Source organism: Schistosoma mansoni, chromosome 1 (assembly GCF_000237925.1).
Source record: "Schistosoma mansoni strain Puerto Rico chromosome 1, complete genome".
Taxonomy (NCBI): domain Eukaryota; kingdom Metazoa; phylum Platyhelminthes; class Trematoda; order Strigeidida; family Schistosomatidae; genus Schistosoma; species Schistosoma mansoni.
Window position 1 is genome coordinate 7,604,826 of NC_031495.1, and position 23,146 is coordinate 7,627,971.

A 23,146-nucleotide genomic window follows, 5' to 3' on the forward strand; every position below is an offset into this window, starting at 1 on the left:
CCAGGTTTTCCATGGTGGTCTAGCTTCAATTGACTCACGCTTTCAACTATGAAAATACTAAATCTCCACAAAACCCCTTCTGATAATTAATATAATCATATGCTCACTAGTGACTGACTTCGAGAGGTAAATCCAGGAGTTCTAATGAGAAGCAGTGACCAGTGGATTTAAAACCTCGTCTGTTGTGAGATATCAACTCATTGAAGACAATTGGTGAACGGTTGCTCAACTTCGTGGATCAATTGAAGTTAGACATTAACACCATTGGATGCCGGCTCAGTGGTCTATCGGTCAAGGGTTCTTGCTCAAGTCTGATAGGTCCTGGGTTCGAATCTCGCGGGTGCGGGATCGTGTATGCGCACTGCTGAGGAGTCCCACAATAAGACGAAACGGCCGTCCAGTGCTTCCAGGTTTTCCATGGTGGTCTAGCTTCAATAGACTCACGCTTTCAACTATAAGCATTAAATATTAATTGTGCAGATAGTAAATGAGTTAATGCAAACTGAATGAATAGAGAGATAACTAAAGAGGAAAGGTTAAATATTATCCACAACATAAACTATTTTATCTGCAAGAAACACTACATTAGTCAAATAGGTTGCTCTCTTAATCTTCATCTTTATCACCAGGGAAAATATTGAGATTCTGTTCAGAGGAATGGAAGGAAGACCAGAATGTTTTCAGGAATTTGATACTTAAATCAGCCAGCAATCAATAAACACACAGAAATCGATCCTGATTATCAGTCTATTAAAAAAATCATAGACAAATATACAATCAAGAATTAAGTCAAGGGTAACGCTCAGTAGATTATTACATCAGATAACGTATTGATTTAAAATTTTGAATGTTTGGTATCTACCCTTTAACTTTCATAGCAACAAATTTCAGTGTATACTTCTTAGAAAATGTCAGGTATAAATATTAATTTTTTCCATTTCTCAATCGAATAATTCATTAATTCATTAATTAATAGAAAGTTTTTTAAAATGCCCTTAAATAAATTGGTTATATGTTCGGTACAACATATGATTCTCAACACAATTTATTTCATAGTTGAAATCATAAGTCAATTGAAGCTAGACCACCATGGAAAACTTGTAAGCACCGTTGGATCGGTGATCTAGTGGTTCAGCGCCGTCCTGGATTCAAATATCACGTGGCGGGATCGTGGATGCGCACTTCTGAGGAGTCCCATAATAGGACAAAACGGCCGTCCAGCGCTTCTAGGTTTTCTATGGTGGTCTAACTTCAATTGACTAATGATTTCAACCATACAATTACTGAAATCTCCACAAAAGCCTCTTCTGACAATTTGTTTCGTTAAGTTCTCTTCCCTTATTTCTTGATCGATCCTGACGATAAATATTGAGTGATCTCCTGTTAGATGTTAGGGGTTAAAGAATCGACATCTGAACAATGATCATTCTTTTCAGTGAATATTGACATCCATCACAATGTCTCTGATTGTACTTTTTTGTAAGTTGTACGACATTTAAGCAGCCCGCCAAACTTTAAAGCGAGATAACTATTCAGTATAGTGGAATAATAACGGAACAGTATACTACAAGTTAATTTTTACATTCATTTAATTTTTATTCATTTCTAATAATAGTCTTTCATTAATTTCTAATAAAATTCTAACGTTTCCCTCGTAGTATTTGTTTTATCATGGAACTTATACCGGATAGAACAATGTTCATTTTATTCAGTATATCAAATCACTATTGTAGGGAAGTAACCGAAGGTAGTAAATTTTCATATTTTAAATAAAGCATTAGTATTCGGAAGATCCATGTGATTTCTAACATTCACAAAATTTGTAATAACTAGATCAACACACATGTACACTTACTACTAACCTGATCATATATATATATGAGTTGATGTAAGCTAAACCACTATTCAAAATCTGTAGGCACTGAACGACTGTTTCGTCCAAGTATTGGACTCCATCTACAGTGTCTTTATACTTGTGGCCATGTGACAGCATTTGGAGAGGTAGAGCTAACTCTCCCCATCCTCAACCGTACCTATATTTTTAAAAGATCGCAAAATAAACATGCATCTTGACATATAAAATATTTAGTTGCTGATATATCAAATATAGATTGAGTAAAAGCAATGTTTGATGAATCGTTGAATCTGTCAAGTGAAGATCAGTTTGATCTTATATTATGTGTTACTGTACAATACATTTTAACATTTCTATAATCACTTCAGTACAGGAGTTGAGTTTATCAACAGAATATTCCCACTAACTACAAAAAAATCTTTCCAGAGAATCCACTTTATAATCAGTTCAACTATTCATTTACTAGTTAAACGTTTAAAACTATAAGCTATACTATCTGCATTTGACAATATACACTTATTTTCTTAAAAGCTAGCTTTACTGTTATTTGTCATATATGTTTTAATTTCATGTTTAGAGGCTACAGGCAATTAATTTTTAACAATCTTACATTCATTATCAGAAGGGGGTTTTGTAAAGATTTTAGTAATTTTATATAGTTGAGATCATGAGTCAATTCAAGCTAGACCACCATGGAAAACTTGGAAGCACTGGACAGCCAACTCGTCCTATTATAGGACTCCTTAGCAGTGCGCACCCGCGATCCCGCCTTGCGAGATTCGAACCCAGGAGCTATCAGTCTCGCGCGCGAGCATTTAACCACTAGACCACTGAGCCAGCCAGCGTTCAACGGTGTTAATGTCTGTCTTCCAACAATCCACGAAATTGAGCAACCATTTAACCATTGTCTTCAATGAGTTGATATCTCACAACAGACCTGGTTGAACTCTACTGGTCACTGCTTCTCACTAGAACTCCAGGAACTACCTCATGGAGCATCTTACTATCATTTTGTAATGCATCATATCAATACAACATTCTCTTTCTTTCTAATAATTCACATCGATATATAGGTGTCAAAATAGCCTATAATAGAATATTAAATGTCAATTACTCGGTTACTTTAATTAATACAAGATTATTATATTCAAGCATTCAATAAGGTTGAATTAGATAACTCGATACTGATAATCACTAATACAAGTAACAACTTCAAACTCTATATTGACTGTTAACAGTAGTTAGTATTAGGTAAGTGCATTACTATTATTATTCTATCTCTGAAAATATCGTGAACAGTTCTTCTTTCTGAACAAATAAACAAACATATAAATGAATGAACTCGGGATTTTTCATAAAACAATATTATTTCAAAGGAAATATATCAAACCTAAAAATACTACTACTACTATTACTACTATTAATCATCATCATAATATTAATAGTAATAATAATAATAAAAATTTAATAGGAAATCGATAATGTTCATGTCTTTGCAAATTCATCCTTCAAAAACAATTATCTCCTTGTTTTTGTATTTTTTCTCGGACAGAGGGGGGGAGGCGGATTACATTCATTCATTCATTCATTCATTCATTCATTCATTCAAAGAAAGTCATTAAAAGTTTAACTAGAAAAAAATAACCATATTCAATAAATTATGTAACAAAAATAGAAGTGATTTCAATTTGAAACTACCTACCAATATAAACAATAATAATAATATTGTTCAATGTTACGTAATATACTTTTAATGTAATGATTTCTTTTCTTTTTTGGGTCCTCTTTTTTGTTTTTTTTTCTTTTTTGTTTTTTTCTTTTTTTTTTGTTTGCTTGTTCAATGTTCTACTGATGTATTACTAGTAGTATTAGTAGTAATATTATATTGTAAAGATGAATTTTTTTGTTCTGTTTGTTGTATTTCATTTAATTGTATACATTTTTCAGTTTGTACAATAATGGTAGATTTAATATTACTATTATTATCATTACTACCATTTTTATATAATAAATAACTGAATTCAAGTAATTCAACAAAAAATGCCGCAGTTAATCCAATAGTCACTGAACATAAACCCCCAATACGACTTGTTAATACATATAAACTTAATACTAATTTTTCAGTTTTTTCAATGGTACTTTGTGATTTACGTTTTAATATAACATATGCAAAATCTTCACTATCTAAATCTAAATTTTCCGGTGGCCAACTTGGTAACAACTTAGATATATCAGATAATGTATTATTACTATGATTACGTAATAATTCAGTTTTATTTGGTAAACGTGTTAAATCTGGATAATTTAAATAATATTCCCATAATTTAAATGCTGAAGTTTGAGTTAAATTATGATTAGGATATTTTTCATAATAATTTAATAATGATTGAGTTGCTTGATTTTGTACACGTAACCAATATAGTTGCCATGGATATGCACGCCATTTAGTAACTGATGTAGTACTTTCATAATCATAAAATTCACAACGTGGAAAACACATATGACCATCATATTTTTGTTTAATTGTATTATTTAAATATTTACTAAGACATAAAATTTTTTCAATAAATTCAGTTTGATTTAATTTTGGCCATAATTGACCACAATATGGTAATGTATTACTTGGTATTATTAAACGTGGATGCATTACATATATACAATGACAATTATTCATTATTTCAATTTGTTGATGTACTAATAAACATTGTGTATGTGTATAATTATATTTAATATTTAAATCTAAATATTGATGTGATTCATTTGGTGTAATACATGGTCGTTTTGGTGTATTTAATCTTTTCCATCGAATTGGTTCATAATTAATTTCATTTAATTTACCTGGTTCAACATGTATACCATTTTTTTCTAAATCAGGCATTGTACCAATTTCATGTATAACAACACGTAAACCACGTGCTTGTTCAAATATATCTGGTAGAAATGCTTGTTGTAAATGAATATCTTTATCTTTTGGACCTAAACCAACTATAAGACTTAGAAAAGTTGTTTCATTCGCCGCTATCATATTAATTGGTTCAAATGTATAACAATTTAAATATTGATGATGGGATAATTGTTTAATACGATAACCATTTAATAATGTACAATTATCTTCAAATATAGATATATGTGAATAGATTCTCATACAATTAAAAAAGATAGTTATATTATGTCCTAATAGTATAGTATCTTTATAATTAATGTTTTGATAGTAAACACTTAAACTATCATAACTCCATATTGAACTAGCTAAATAGATATCATTTTTATATAATGAGTTATAGATCAGCTTCCTCATATATAAATTATATTGACTTGGTGATAAAATTTTAGATTGATTCCATAATTTATAAGCTTTATATGAAAAGGGGGGTTGATGACATACAGTTAATGATGGAAATGGTGATATATTATCTAAAATTAATTGTGTATTTACTGTTACATCATAATTTAAAAAATCTTTAATTAATAATGCAGTTGAACTTAATAATAAAAATGTCATACTTAATACAAATATTAACCACATAATACGTAATACTTTTGGTCCACGACATAATTTTGACATACCACGTACACTTGTACAATTACAAAATAAATTAAATGCATATTTTAATGAACAATATCCACATGGATGATGATGATGATGAATAGGAGGAGGAGGAGGAGGAGCAGGAGGAGGAGCAGGAGGAGGAACAGGAGGAGCAGGAAGACGAATATTTAAATTATGGCATTTATTGGATTGTTTATATTTTATAGATTTTTCTATATTTTTATTTCTATGCATTTTATTATTATTTAGTTGTGTAAATGATTAGTTAGTTTACATTCATTTTAAAAATAAAATTTTAATAAATTTATTACACGAATGAACCAATCAAAACACAAGAATTATTGAACCAATCAAAAGACAAGAATTATTCAACCAATCATATTTTATTTACATTAGGAAGATATAATATTTTAATAACGGAAATCAAGTTGATAGCCTGTTTGAATATTTGGGCTCTTTGTTACTATCATCTAGATATTTTATTAAATTATTTGTTTATGGTTGTTTTAACACTAAATTATGTTTATTAATGGTATAAACTATTTAGGTGTGTTTATGAAAGGTTTAAAAGCTTCCGCTGGGCGAGACTATAATTTATGGATGATAATTGAACTTAAGAAATATTAGCCAATCAGAAAATAGGTAGTATAGAGTAAAAATATACTAAACAAGACCAAAGAATTGTAGTTAATACACTTGTTTTACATGGTTCAAAAACTTATCAAGGTTAGAAAGAGGTTCAGAGGTTCTGAAATTGTAATGCATACGGTAGAGGGAATCATCCGTATGGCTTCATAATAGTACACCTCTGGAGTTATGATAAGGTCGTAAAAACTCTTCCAGCCTCGACTACATGGCTTCAGTATTGTTTGTGTGCACTCCGGTTGTTGGAACCATAAACGCCACTCGTGGATATGATGCACATAACCAAGTCTATGTAGGCATCTGTACGCTCTCCAATCATCCGTATATAATGTAGTACATGGCTGGAGCCAGTTTTACTGGTGATTTTTTATTATCCAGTTCGCAAGAATTATCATAATTTGCCTTAGTCTCAATCTCGATCGAACGAAAAAATCCTATTCTAGCAGACGTCTTCCTCCAACATATATGACATCGTAAGATAACATCATCACGGTAGTCTGCATAAGGTCCACAAGTCATTTGATTACTACAATCACAAATAAAGGAATTTCTTAGTAGTCACATCTGTTATAGCCGCTCAACTATCACTTATCTAAAATCCGCTGTAAACCGATAGTACGTGAGCATCAAGTACTGAAATCTACCTTGAAATCCCCCAAACGTTTCTGACTGACTCATCCATAAATTATACTCTCACCGTTAATCTGTTATGAGAATAACCATTTACCTGAGAGGATACTAAATTATACATTGTAATATAAGCGTGTATTATTCACAGATGCTTTACATTGTTATCTGTCAATTAATTAGATTATTATTTTCATATTTAGATGTTAAATGGAATCAATTAACCGTTGTGAGACAAAAAAACTCAGTCAATTGTGATTTTATGAGTTAATGAATGTTTAAATAAAATAAAGCACAATTAGATATAATAATATTGGTTTGTATGGACTAGATAAAAAACGTTACATGGTGGATTGACAAAATGTCACCGTTTGAATATTCCACTAACAATCTTCACATGTCAGTTGTGAGGCAGTTACCCAATAAAGACAATGGATAATTATCATTTATTCACAAGTGACTAACTTCACAAGTTAATTTTGGATTTCTAATGAAAAGCCATGATCAAGGAAGTTCAATTGTGTAGAGCGTGAGACAATTATCCAACCAAGACAATGGAAGATGGTGATAAAATAGTGTATTGGTTGAAGTTATACATCTGCAATGTTGGATTCTGTCTCAATTCACTAGAAGTTAAGTATTTATGCACAAGACTGAAAATCTTTAGTTTTATCCGCAGTAGTGGGATCGTGGATACGCACCAAAGAGGAGTAACTTCCATGCTAAGACGAAACATCTATTCAATGCTTCCGGGTTTTCAATGTATGCCTGACTAAGGTTGGTTCGTGATATCCGTGAAATCGAATAGTCTCCACAAACCTCTATACTGTTGATCTCAATCCTGTTTTCATTTGCTAAGTTGGGTCACATAAATTTATTTCTATACAAAGGTTCTTAACGATAACTAATACATATGCTGTTTTGTAGTTACAAAATCTAAATTACTCATGAAGATTTATGCTACAAGCATAAATAAATCCTTTATTGCACTAGATCTTAACAGTAATTGACTGACATATTTAACCGATGGCATTAAAAGGCAAGTGAATTTGGTCAGCTTATCTATATTTTAATCAAAGTTCTTTAGTATCGTTTTGGTTTTTTTATTCAAATGATTAGTAGATTCATTCTAATTTCGTTTATTACTTTTCAAAGTGATCTAGAATAGAAAACTTCCACATAATATTGCATAAAGTGTATGTAACCGGAAAAAAATACATTACTTAAGTGACCCGAATGACATCATATTTTGGTTTGTTAGACATTTCAATTGACGGTTTATTTCTTAACGAAATCTCTTTTGAAAGTTTTCTCGAAATATGAGTAGCTTCACATTATATTATAACCTAACATTAATAAAGCCTTACTTACCTACCCCTGTCACTCCTCGTAGAGGAGCGAGGCCGAGGACCACCATTCTACATCAAAATCTTTCCTGGAAAACCTTTTCTACCTGTTTTACATTACCATTCATTATCATAATCTCCGTTTCTGATTGCCAACACGATGTGTTATTTGACCTTCCTATTTTCTGTTTCCCTTCAGAATTCCAAACTAGAGATTGCCTCGTGATGTAGTTCGGTAATTTCCACAATATATTTCCTATACACCTCCAACACCTTTACTTAATTTCCTCTTCAGATTGAAGTTGGTTTGCTCTCTCTGACAGTAGATTGTTTTTGATGGTGTCGCAGGACGGACTTTGAGCGTCTTGAGTAGACAATTGTTTATAAATACTTGTACTTGTTTGATGATGGTTGTAGTAGTTCTCCAAATTTTAGCTCCGTATGGTAGAACTGTATTGACGTTCGCACTGAACATTCTGACTTTGCTGTTGGCTGAGTTGTTTATATTTCCCAATGTTCTTCAAATTTAAGAATACTACTCTTTCTCTTGTCAATCCATGCCTTCACATGTGCACCAGATTTTTCTTGTTCATCGATGATGCTGACCAGGTACGTGGAAGTATACATCTCTCCCAAAGCTTCTCCATCAACTGTGATTAGGTTGGTGTTCTTCTTGATGTATTTCAGGATCTTACTTCTTCCCTTATTTATGGTTAGGCTTTGTGCTCCAGAGGTTGCAGCAATACTGGGTGTCTTCAATCGTATTTGTTGCTGTGTATGGGATAGAAGAGCTAAGTTATCTGTCAAGTCCATTGTATTGCGTGCTTCTCCTCATATATGAACTTCCTCATAATCCAGTAAACCATCAGAAGAAAAAGAAAGAGGGGAGAGTAAGCAGTTTTGCCTGTTTCCGGTCTTCACTTGGAATGCATCGGTCATCTGTCCTACATGCACCACTTTACAGTGCAGTCCGTCGTATGAATTCGGGATGATATTGACGATTTTCTTACCTACTCACACCATAGTGCCGAATAGGATTCCATAAGGTTATCCTAAAAACACTGTCAAATGCTTTCTCATAGTCAACGAAATTGTTGTATAATGACAAGTCCTAATCACTTGATCGCCCATTAATGATCCCTATTATAGCGATATGATCCGTCCACATTCGATCCTTACAGAATCCAGCATGTTGATCTCAGAATATGACGCCTACTCAATTTTTCATTCGCTTTGATAGTAGTCCGATGTAAATGACTTTTGGTACTGGTCGTAGTGTGATGCTTCTGTAGTTCTCACACTTGCTCAGATTTTATTTCTTTGATATCTTGATGAGGTATACTTCTTTATAGTTTGTTATCATATTACGTCTATATATATATATATATATATATATATATATAAATTATTTCTCTTAAAAAAAGGATTTATATATTTATCGTCATGATAAAGGGAGGCAAGACATGGAAGACAGACAATAAAAAGTGAATCATCTAAAGAAGAAACTGATGTCATTAAGAGACATTCAAAACTCACTTCACTAAACACTGAATAAAACCGATAAAGAACTATAAGGTTCTAAGTATGGATAAGATTTCTTCTTGATTAATAGTAAATACAATTTATGATTGTCACTATGGTTTATGCTAGATCAAATAATGTTGTGTTGTACATTCATAAGCGATTTTCATGCATTCATTTACCAAAGATGGATAGTGGCTAGCAGTGGAATCCAGGACGCGACGGCGTTTGAAGCGAACGGTACTGGGTTTGAGTCCCAGAGTGAACATCAACTCTGAGATGCAGGTACATCCAACTGACGAGTTCCAAATAGGACGAAACGCGAGTCCAACTGGATTCCACTGCTAGCCACCATCCATCTTTGCCTATAATGCTTGTCAATTAAAGTTATATCATGGCAATCCTCACAGGATGCACATATGCCAATATGAGACTGTTTAATTGCATTCCTTAACATCAATGGGAAGATTCAAGCAAACAATACCAAATGAATTCATTCATTTACCAGTTTCTTTAGTTATTTATGTCACTTATGTCCTAGTTCATAAGTTCATTTTAATGTGCGGTGATGATTTCAATAAAAATGTAATCGATTATATAATATAAAATTTTATTGCTCAAAATTAAAAAAAGCTAGAAAATGTTTTATTACAGTTGATCGTTTCTAACAGAAAATCATTAATTAAATATACCGAATTTACTGTTTTATATGACAATGATAGATGTGTTGAGACTGAAACTTTAGGAAACTAATATGATGACTAAATCCACTTGGTATTGTTTATTTGTATCTTCCCATTGTTATTTATGACTGCAATTGATCAATCTCTTGTTGGCATATATGCACCCTTTGAGGACTGCCTCGATATTGCCTGAAGTCACAAGCATTATAAGAAAAGATGGATAGTGGTTAACAGTGGAATCCAGTTTGACGCGTGTTTCGTCCTATTTGAGACTCGTCAACTGGATGTACCTGCATCTCAGACTTGTTGATGTTCACTCTGGGACTCGGATCCAGTATAGTTCGCTTCAAACGCCATCGCGTTATTCGCTCAACTACTGAGTCCTGATAGCCACTTGCTTGTGCAATGGGGTGAAATTTAAATTCACTTAGTATTGTTTGTTTGAATCTTCCCATTGTTATTTAGGACTGCAATTGATCAATCTCTTGTCAGCATATGTGCATCTTGTGAGAACTGCCTCGATATTGCCTGAAGTCACAAGCTTTATAATGATTAACTATGAACAAGATTTGTGTAAAGACTTTCAAACTACATAATATCTGTAAAATGTTACTTTAAATATTTTCAGAATAAAGTTCTCTATAATCATTTAAAACATTTTTGAAAGCATTAAGAGAAAATGATTTGAGTAGTCAGTTATTTCTTCATATAAAATTTCAAATAAGATACTAGTCAAAGATATCAATTAGTACTCTTTTCTTTATTCATTTGATGCGAATTACCAACTGGTTAAATAAATTATCAAATTGAGTTACCATATTTATTTGCGGATATATTCAAGTGACAGAACTTTGGTTTCTATATGATATACTTTCAATTGTAAATGAACATCATATGGTTTTCAGAAAAGCTGGTTTCTTTATCAGAATCTCCCAGAGGATTTAATAGTTATTCTTACATTCATTACTTTGCAGAGGTGACTTAAAATTGATGAATTTTTAATTGATATGGTATGTAAATGAATGATCACATTAATAGAAACACTGGACTCTGGAATCAATTATACAATAAGTATATATTTTTCAAGAAAGAACATTTACATAAGCTGAAAAGTTACTTAAAAAGTGACTGGACAATTATCATCTTGGAAAGTTATTATGAGAATAAACATCAATCATCCTCTATTGCCAAATATATAATCGAAACAGGCCATAAGATTGATCTTAACCTGGCTTTTGTTGTGTTGTATAAAAGTGTAAAAGGGCGTGTACTAAGGTTTATTGAAGCCTTAACCATACGAAAATTCAAACCCCCTTTGTGCATTCAAAAACAGTTTGTTCTCTCCTTAAACTTACCCTGGTAATATTAGCTTATTAACCAGTGATTAGGTGTCAAATTGTTGTCACATAATTTCTTTATTATCACCCCTCATTTCTAGTCTAGTTGACCTTTTATTTTTATATATAAATGGTCTTAACAATTATGTAAGATCACATTGTTCGAAATGTATTGCGCTAATATATCACATAGTTCTGATAATCTTCGTCTTCTTATTACATTATCGAAATCCAAGTCTACTGACTGATGATAATTCTCCACCAATATCTAAGCTATTCGATTGATTTATAGCATCTCACATACAATTTAGTTTATTCATATCTAATCCGGTTAAGCCTTTTGTTAACTTATTTTAACGGGCAGAGTCATTCGAACAGTAACAATCTATCTATACTATTGTACCTTTATAATGTACGCTTGAGCATTGCTTACTGCCTACGCATGTTTTCATTCTGCTAGCCTTACTAATAATCGCTTAATTGACCGATGATTCATTCATTTCCATTTGTATATATATGTACATCTTAATCCTGTTCATTGACGCGCTAACTCGCTCGCTCATCCGACTCGCACGCTCACTCACTTGCTTTACGGCACTACTCTCTCATGCTTGCATGACGTGCCTGTACTTTGGGATATCTCTGTGTGGTTCAATAATAAACGCAATCAACACTTCGTATTTGCCTTCTGATTTATACACCGTTGGGGCGTTATCGAGTGATGGTTGTCAGGACGAACAATATACGAAGCTTAAGGATAATATGGAATATCGACCACCAAAGATTGAATGATTGTACACTGAATGAAAATTTTAAGCTCAATTCACTATCTCAATGCTTTAAAGTTAACAAGAATAATTATATTTATTAGTAAAAACCAAGTTTTCTTTGTCTGACTTCTATGAAACTGTCAATATGAACTTTCGAAGAATCCGACAATTCCATTGAGTTAAATAATGTATTGCGTGACTATTCGTTTAGAAATATTTAGAGATGATAAAGACCTTCATTCTGTCAATACTGAATCTTATTAACTCTATGTTGACTTTATATTATATATGTAATGAACGAGAATGCACATAGGACTAACGATTGTATTTTAGTACAAAATTACAGTGTATCTTAGTAAAATATGAAAACCATACACTGAATACTTCTTCCAGTTCACAACTCCTATCTATTTTTCCTTTTATTCTCTTCAACTCGATCTTCTTTGTCTTCTGCTGTCAGGTTTCCCACTTCCGATTGGTGTTGCATACTACTTATATCTGTCGACATAACTAGCATACACCATATATACATTAACTGGTGACAAAAGAGAAGAAAACAAATAATTACTACAAAAAGCCGTTACATAAGCTTTACACATCTATCCATACGTAATGATTCACCACCGCTGTGTTCTTATTGACAATGTTATTAGGCTTTTTCCAAAATTCTAACTAATCTTATAACAGTATTTCTTCCTTGATATGACTCATTTTAGTTTATATTCAACATTACTTCCGTTTTTGATACAATATAATGATCAGTCAGTGTAATATTTGTTTTATTTTCAGTGTGATATTTAGTTTCGTACAACATCGTTTAATTTAACCGTGATCTTTGTTCGATATTCAATATTCTTTGCATTAAGCTGACGTGAACTGTTTATTTATCCTCTGAAGAGGTGATTTACACTGAGTCACGAAACGCCAGAAAATCTAATTTTTATACTTATTGAGAAATAAAAAAAAACTATTTTTGTTTAGAATAATCTATCCAGTGCTCAATCTACTTGAAATTATCAAGTCAAACCTTGGTAATGATATCCATATAAAGTGAACTATGTTCAGTATGACATGCAACATGCACTTTTGTTATAATTTCATACATGTGACTTTTTTGTAACCAGTAATAGTCAACACTGCTGGATGCCAGATCAATGGTCTAGAGACTAAGCTTTTGCGAGCAAAACAAAAAGTGTTGAGTTCGATTCCTGCAGTCGAGAACGTGGATGAGTTCCGTCAAAGAGTTCCATACTGGCATGAAACTGCCGTTTTGTGCTTCCAGGTTTTCAATGATAGTCTAACAGTGATCACTTCATGATTTCATTGGAGTTTAACAATCTCCACAACATCATACTGATAATAGTCAAACGAGTGTACAAATCCATATTCAAATCAGTTCATTGTCGATTAGAGCCGTCGTTTCATTTGGAGGTAATAAATTTTCGTTTGTACCAGTCTCTTATGTTCTTAATTCGAGTAGTGAGAATTGTAGTGGTTCATTGTTTCTAGGTAGAATATACAGGTGACACGGATATCATTCTTATAGTTTTTCGTAATACATACGAAAAAGCTGTCGATATGCTTAAATAATTCAAGTCGTATTTATTCACTAATGCTTGGTAATATATACATATATTTTCATTTACATGTTTCTTAGTAAACAATTACTTCATCAAGGTGTTTGTTTGATGTAAGTTTGTCAGTATATAATGGTAGGTTACTGGAATTGAATATTCAAGCATAATATAACAAATGAATATCACCTCGTTTAAAACTGTTTAATTAATTAAAATTAACATCATGAATAAAAAGGGAAATCTAAATGTCATCCTATTTATTACATAAATGTCACATACTTATACACTTGCCAATCTATTACGTAATAAGAAGTCTACCATGATTCTTAATGTTACTAATAAATAATCTAAACAGCTGTATGATTTTAAGATGGTGGAGAAGATTTGTAGCTCAGGTGGATTATTTTGATGCAAGTTTGTTCTCTGAGCTGGATGGTTTGATCTTGGAGCTTTCATCGTCCTTCTGAACGGCATCATCATCACAAACTTTGGTTAGAAGTGAAGTGTTGATGTCGTTCAGAAGGATGATGAAAGCTCCACGACCAAACCATCCAGCTCAGAGAACAAACCTACATCAAATTCTAAACAGTCTATGTTCATATTAAAAAAAATATAAAACAACATGCACTAATCTATGGTCAGGGAGTACTTTTTAGTCAAAGAAGCCTAGATCACTAACGTAGATGATCTATATCGAATGATTTAGAGCCTACTGGAGTTAGACGGGAATGATGTGGCCTAAAGCTTACTTCAAAGTCACAACTCGCGGTCAGCACCTAACGTGGATTACCCCATCGTCGTATCAAGGTACTATGGCTGATTTGATGACCGTATAACAAAAAGGGCGCTATTACAGAAATTTATAAGTAAAAGTAGGTACAAGAGAGAAATTGCAACCACCACCACATGGGTCAGTTCATAGCGTGAAATTAATTGGTTCGCATTGGTTGTCCTTGACCTTGAATATATGTATATATATATATATATAACATAAATACAGCAAATTGATTCCTCGTGGAATTTATAGAGAGGTCTTGGTTAGTACTCTAACTTCCATTAAAAAATTTGTAATATATTTATAAGTATATGGATCTTTCCTTTGTTAATGTTAAATACTGTAGTTGATTGTTATTGTTTAAGGTATATGCATCCTAAGCGAATTTTCTGGATGTACCTAATATATTAAGAGCTGTTATGGTTAGCTTTGGGCCTATTTGAGATTCACTGCCCAGATTTACCGGTATTCCAGTGTTGATGTCTACAGTGAAACGTAAACTCAATAGCTTTCACTTTATACCTTCAACTTGTTATCTACCGAGCTTTATGTTTTGATTAGATAACATTACAACGCATAACCTAGCACAAATGGAACTAGTAAACTAATAAATTCATTTCAGAAATGCCTACTGTATAGTATCAAACTCCTCCTTAGTAATATTCTGTTGTTTATTTGTTTGTTTCTTCCTTTCTCAATCACTGATTTCACTGATTTTGGCTACTCATAAAGTAATTTAGAATCAATGTTAAAGCGCACCTTTCAGTTTTGGAAAAGATCTTACTTTTTTTTGGCCTCCTCTTAGTTTATCATACTGATCAAAATTTTATAATTATGTTACTTTTCGTGATACGTCCTTCTTGTAACATGTTACATAAGTGTGAGTAGTTTTATTATAATAATAATAATAAATTATTCGGTAGGATTGTAGCTTGAAATCAAATAGTTTTAATTATTACTGCTTACAAGGTAGTATTGACATGAAAATCTGAATTATTCACTGTGATTGTGCTTGGTTACAAGAATTTTCTTAACAACTGAAAGTAAGCTATCAACATCTACGACATAAAATATACATTAGGATACTACATACGATATAATACCATAATGTAGTCAATGAGAACACAAGTTGAGGACAATCGAATGTATTTGGACAGAAAATTACAGAACGTCCTATTATAATCTGAGATCTATACAGCAAGTGTTTAATATGCAAAATGTCTATCAATTGTCTCAAACTTCAGTTTTGCTTCGTTTCAACATCAATCATTCTCTGTTCTCGTTCTCTTTTCTTAGATCTTCTTAACCATCTGCCTACATGCATTTCACTTTCGATTGATGATATATACTACTTATATCTGTCGATATCAGTAGCACACACCACAATACAATGATTATAAGTGTTATGTCCATGTTTGTCTTATCAGAAGTTAGATTATTTTGTTAAAATAATCCAATATCTCATAGCCAATGGGAAAATTATTTTTGAACTTGAAACCGATTGTTATATTGTTGCTATTCAGATATTTGTTGAACATTCAGTTATATATTGTTAAACAGTTCATTTGAGATGGTCTGTTCCTATGTCTAACCAGTTAATTCTGACAAAAAATCGAGTCATGTTTCCTACAACACAAGGTTACCTATTACATATACATTATATGACGCAAGAAAACAGTATTGTTATATTGAAAATTGGTAATTGTGTTAAAAATGGTGAATGTCATCTGCAAATTATGACATTCGGTAAAACGTATGATATAACTAAACTTTCTTAGAATACCTACAGAAATGTAGCTTTTATGCTTAATACACTCATATATCATTGTTAAACATGTATTACAGGAGTAAATAATTTGCTTAGTGAACTTGGTTTTATGAAACTAACACTGTGGTGTTTCGATGTAGATTGGAACTCATTTTTAATTTAAAAAATTAAGGAACTTAAACAAATAGAAAGAGCTTTGTTTAGACTGGTTTGATTAGTAATCGATAAGCCTTACATGTCAACTTCACTTAGATCACTGTTAAACGTAAGGGGGAAATAGACAACTGTTTCGTCAAACTACGGGGCTCGTTGAGAGTGCTCATCTACAGCTGACATGAAACAAAACCAGGATCTCCAAGTGTAATTGCGACGTCTAGTAATTAGACCACTGTATGCTGAATTAATGTTGCAAATGTCCAACTTCAATCAATATGTCATATTGCATAACGACTATCAAGTGCTTTTGGGTATGAACCCAAATGATCACGAATTCGCGCTTCTCACCTACAAAGTAACCCAATCTTCTCAAGACTCTTTTATAAATACTATAATTCTCCTCTTTGATGAACTACTGTGAGATGATTTTCTGAATGTCTAAGCTTAATAATTTAAAGAGAATGCAAGATAGTTGATTGGGAGAATTTCGTTTGCGGTTGTAAGATTCTTTGTTACTTAATAATACACACTCAATCCCTGGATCAAACCCAGATGCGAGGTTATGAATGTACACTGTTGATGAGTCTCATTTTGAAAGAAGACGGTCATTCAGTCTTTTCAGGTTTCCAATGGTGGTGTTGTAGTGAAAAAGAACACGAGTTGGGACAATCGATGGTATTCTAGCACAACATTACAGAATATCATTAAAGTATGAGAACCATATAGTGAACAGTAAATTTGCAAAATAACAATCAATTGTCTCAGTTTCACTGTTTCTTCTGCAAATATATGTCCGTAGTCTCCGATTTTTGTACCAATTGCGCGCCGTTCCCGCTCTCTCCTTATCGATCTTCTACTGAAATACATTCAATGCTCGACCATCACCATGTACTACTTATGTAGATATCAGTAATCCACATCACAGTGTAGCTAGAATCAGTTTTCGGTTTAAAAACAATAAGAATTCTATAATCATTACAAAACCCTATACTGATTTGCTAACCTAAACTACTATGTTACTATGATCGAATTAAATTCCCTCTTTTTCTTATTTATCCACCTGAATAAACATACCATATTAACTTAGAATTTAATTGTGTTTTGACCTTTAGTTTTCTTAATTTCACATCGATTCAAATCAGAATAATGATTCATTATTATGAATTCCTTTCAATAATCTTTAGCCATTCAGTACAAGTTTATGAACAACTGAATTAACTTGTTGGCTATATTAGTGTTATCTTAAAGATGAAATGAAGACAATTTCCTCATTGAAATAACAATTTCATTTCCTAATAAAAATTATAAGGCTAATTTGAAGAACCCTATTAACCTTCTTACAAACCTTTGGGAATAGAAAAATTGAAATAAAAGAAATTTTTTTTGTGTGTTTATAATGGTCTTCAATGAAATGACAGTATAATTTAACCGTGTTGAATGAGAGGTGTTTAGTTATTCAATGCAATGAGAGATGGTTACTCAGTTTAGCTTGTTGACTAAAGTTTGACATGTATACCATTGAATTTCGGTTAACCGGTCTACAGGCTGTGTTCATGTTTGAGACGGAAGTCCTCATGTTCGATAACTTGTGGTGTAGTGGATTGATATTACTGAAATGTTCTATATTAAGGAGAAGCAAATATTTAATATTCCCAGGTTTTCAGTGGATGCCTATCTTATATCGATTTGTGACCCTAACATAATTCAATATAATAGAATACTTAAATTTTCGAACCCTTAGCTAAACAAGAGTTTTCAAAAATACTTAAAATAGCCCTTTACAAATCACTTGCTTTAAAATGTTTTGGAGTTTTCGTCTAAAACGGACTAAATATAAAATTTTTACCGATAGTATTCCATCGGTACTATAGACTAGAGAAACATGAAACTAGGTATTACTTATTAACTAACCAGGGCATTCAAAGCCTGAATAGTTTGGTAATGATGTCTGTAATTGTGACACAAAGTGATATGAATTCAGTATACACCAATACTATTAGTTCTTTCACAGGTGTAAATACACTGAGTAGTATACTTATGGACTCCTGTTGATTTCTTGCAACATCTTAAGATCAACAAAGTGCATTTCCTTGTGAATATGAAACTGTAAGAACACTCAATTAGATTTTTGTTATAACTTTTGGCCTTCTGCCCTATTAATATATAACGTAATGATACCGCCAACTAGAGAACAGTGATTTATAGACCGGACCAATGACGCATACACCCGTAGAGCAGTCTACAGCACTTATTGGACCTTCTTCTTTCCTAGCCTAACCTGTTGAGTCCAGAACACCAATCTCAGTCTCCGCGATATAAATAATTCATTTCAAACATACTGGGTTTATATACAAACCAAACATACCACATCGCATCATAAAATAGAAAATAACATTTGTACAAGATCGAGTCAAAAAGTAGCTGTGAATGTGGAAGACAGCAATTAATAAACTGAGCATAACTTGAGAACGGTAAATCGTATAATAATAGTCTATAGGTCAAAATAAAGCTTATAATAAGAGGAACATGAATATGCATAGGTTAGTTACTTAGCAATCATAAAACGTAAATATATATATATCGTATTGGTACATAAATAGTTCTCAACAGTTATCATTCATTATTCTCGTCGAGATATATCAATTTCTACATAGGTTCATTTCATTTTATTTCAAACCTCTTCTTCTTATAAGTGACATTTCTACAACCACCTAATATCTCAACATAGTCCACATGATGTCTGGTCACTCAGATCAGCGATTACATTGCAACTTGATTGATAGAATCCCATAAATAATGAAGTACTAGACAAACATGACATTAGTCGACATGTGGTGTATGCTACTAATGTCGACAGATATAAGTAGTATGTACCACCAATCGAAAGTGAATTACCCGATGGTAGAAGGTTGAGAAGATCAAAGGAAAGAAAACGAGAACAAAGAATTATTGGTGTAGAATCGAAAGAACAATGAAATATGAGACGATTGACTGATATTTCCAAAAGCAACAGTCAAGTTTGAGACCATTGATCGACATTTTGCAAATTAAGTACTTGCTGCATGGATCCCAGACTTTACTAGCACGTTCTGTAATTTTCTCTCCAAATACACTCGATTGTACCAACTTGTGTTCTCGTTCACTACAGTCACTCAATTAAAAACCAAATATCAATCTAGTCAATAGTGTTAGAAATCTAGTTAGTGGGACTGAATTCATTAACAAAGTATTATCAGACTTTATATAGTTTATACAAAGTAGAATGTCACGTTTTAGACAGGTTTTTTTTTCATAAAATTGCATAAATAACAATAATCACACATATTAGAATGTTTGTATTATTACACTTTGAAGTTGAAAATGAATTACAAATTCATAGACTACTTATAATTATTTATATTTAAAGTGCCTAGAATATAGAACTAAATATTCATTTCAATGAAAAAAAAATATGTATATATAACTCACACATTTTAAATATCTAAAAACTGATGATTGGTAAGCAAGGATGGAGAGTGGCTAGCAATGGAATCCAGGACGCGCGTTTCGTCCTATTTGAGACTCGTCAACTGGATGTACATGCATGTCAGAGTTGATGTTCACTCTGGGACTCGAACCCAGCACCTTTCGCTTCAAACGCCATCGCGTTATCCACTCGGCCACTGAGTCCTGATAGCCAATTGCTTGTGCAATGGGGTGAAGTTTAAATTCACTTAGTATTGTTTGTTTGAATCTCCCCATTGATGTTTAGAACTGCAACTGCTCAGTCTCTAATTGGCATATGTACATCATGTGCGTATTGTCTCGATATAGCCTAAATTCACAAGCGTGGTAAACAAGGATGGATTGATTTGAATTTTTTGTTTATTTTCCATCTAACTTCATAAAACATAGTAGTATTGTAGTGAACAAGAACATGAGTGGGGACAATCGAATGCATTTGAGTACAATATTACAGACTATCTGACTAAAGTCCGATAACCATACAATGAATAGTTGAAAGTGTGAGTCAATTGAAGCTGGACCACCGTGGAAAACATGGTGGGACTCCTCAGAAGTGCTCATCCACGACCTCGCCTCGCAAGATTCGAACCCAGGACTTACCAGGTTTTCCTTTGGTGGTCTAGCTTCAATTGACTAACGCTTTCAACCATGAAAATACTAAATCTCCACAAAACCCCTTCTGATACAGTAAATAGTTAATTTGCAAATTATTAATCAATTATCTCAATCATGACCATTCCTTCTGTAAATATCGATCCATAGTCTTCGATTATTATTGTTCATGTATTTTCATACCAATTGCGTGCCGTTCCCGTTCTGTTCTTATCAATATTCTACTGAAATACATTCAATACTCGACCATCGTTATATACTACTTGTGTAGATATGAATAGCCCACACCATAGTACACTGAACATCAATCAAATTCTAACTTTCAAATAATTTCATTGACTGTTCTCGGGGAAAAATAAATCAAAATTCTAGATTAAGTGAATTATAAACAAGGCCACTAGAACAAAACTATTTAATATTTATAAAATATTATCAAAAAGTGGGTTTTGTGGAGATTGTAGTAATTTTATTAGTTGAATTCATTAATCGATTAAAGCTAGACCACCATGGAAAACTTGGAAACACTGGATGGCCATTTCATCCTAGTATGTGAGGCAGTAAATCACTGAAGACAATGATGGATGGTGGCGCAAGTTCATGGATTGTTTGATGTTATTCATTCACACCGTTGGATGCCGGTCAGCTCAGTGGTCAAGTGATTAAGCGCTCGCGTGCGAGACTGATAGGTGCTGGGTTTGAATCTCACGAGACGGGATCGTGGATGCGCACTATTGAGGAGTTCCACAATAGGACGAAACGACCGCTCAGTGCTTCCAGGTTTTCTATGGTGGTCTAGCTTTAAGCGACTCATGATTTCATCTACTAAATTTATAAAAATTAATCAAGAGATTAACTCCTAAATGAACAAAATACTGATGATATTATTCAGAACACCAATGAAATTTTCTGTTTAGTTCAACATGTCTGAGTATTGTCAGTATTCTCACTTATTTTTTCAAATAAATTTGTGTTCGTCGTTTAGAAATCTCATTGATGAATCAAGATAATCATATAATTCAATAGAAATTTTATATGATCGATGTAAAATTCATAAATTAAATTACGTAGTAATCTTAATTAGATCCCTATTGAAAATCCGAACAATTACTTCATCTTAGTAATTAGAAAAACTCCTCAAAAGTCATGATTCCCGACCCTAGAATCGGATATCGAAAATAGGACTTTTGATCTCATGTGTGAACACTTAACCTTTAGATCACTAAACTAGGAACCAGTATATTACCTTTACTAGTCACACTGGTCATAGAGCTTATGATAAGATTAGTTTTTTATAAGACCGATACAATAAGTTTATTAGTTAATAGAGAAATAACTGTTCGAAAGAAATCTTATTTAACATATATATGAAGACTTCAGCTAAAAGAATGAAGAAAGTACGAAATATATTCCTATACTCTGTGTGAATATACTTTTGTCTCTCATCGAACTTTAGCATTAAAAGTTATATACTGTGGAAGCAACCAGGTCAGATGTAAGCAACTGATCATAAATTTTCTTGGATATAGATCATATTATGTTGCGTAATGAGTGATATTTGAACTGTAAACAAATGAATTTTTAGTAAGTGAAAGTGATACTTGAAGGTCCTGTATTTGACATTTGTAGCTGGACACTGCTTAGGCATTTTAAGTAAGCACAACTCAGTTGTTCAGTGCTCCCAGGTTCTTTTGATAATATTAAAGTATAGTGAGATCTGTTTTCAACTTATGAAAGAATAGAAATAGAGATAACTGGTGGTTGGTAGTAGAATCCACAACGTATGTTTCGTCCTATTCGGAACCTAGTTGCATCCACTGATAATACAATAAACAGATGTCATGTTACCATTCATCATTTATAATTTCAACTCTTTCTCAAGTTTTGATTACATTATTGTTATTTGTCTAATTTTTTTTCATAGTTGAAATCATGACTTAGTGTAAGTCACTTCTTCAGAGGGTGAATAACCAAGTTAAAATAATCCAAATCTAAATGGTACAACATAACAACACGAATATTATGCGATCAATCTAATTTTTCTATTCATTGGGAAATTACAAATATATTATTTATTTATAACAATCTACCCAATGCTCAATTTATTTGCTGAGGAGTCCCATAATAGGACGAAACGGTCGTCCAGTGCTTCCAGGTTTTCGATGGTGGTCTAGCTTCAATTGACCCATGATTTCAATTATTCGAAATTATCAAATCAAAACTTGGTAATGATACCTACATTAAGTCGAAGATTTAAAATCTGCTCCACCTACATACGTTTGGACATTGTGCTTTTATCGCTATCCACCACACAAATCTTTATGTAGTAAATGGGTTAGAAAGATTTACAAAGGACTTTCATAGTCATTTAACTTCAATTATGTAAGGGGATAAATGATGTGATCAACCACAGACGACATGTC

The 23,146-nt window shown here is 32.5% G+C and overlaps 1 protein-coding gene and 1 non-coding gene across 2 annotated transcripts in view; both read right to left on the reverse strand.

The window, feature by feature from the left end:
• Smp_124040 (hypothetical protein) overlaps positions 1-5,000 on the reverse strand; it is a gene marked incomplete at both ends in the record, with an annotated part of 8,315 nt that extends 3,315 nt beyond the window's left edge. Inside the window, 2 exons of the mRNA XM_018793128.1 lie at positions 3,872-4,549; positions 4,694-5,000. Coding sequence (XP_018647672.1) covers positions 3,872-4,549; positions 4,694-5,000 — 985 coding nt within the window. The remainder of the gene's footprint in view (positions 1-3,871; positions 4,550-4,693) is intronic.
• Positions 5,001-20,208: 15,208 nt separating this feature from the next.
• Smp_tRNA_00265_Gln_TTG.1.1 lies at positions 20,209-20,275 on the reverse strand. Its single transcript has one exon. It is a non-coding gene (tRNA).
• Positions 20,276-23,146: the final 2,871 nt, after the last annotated feature.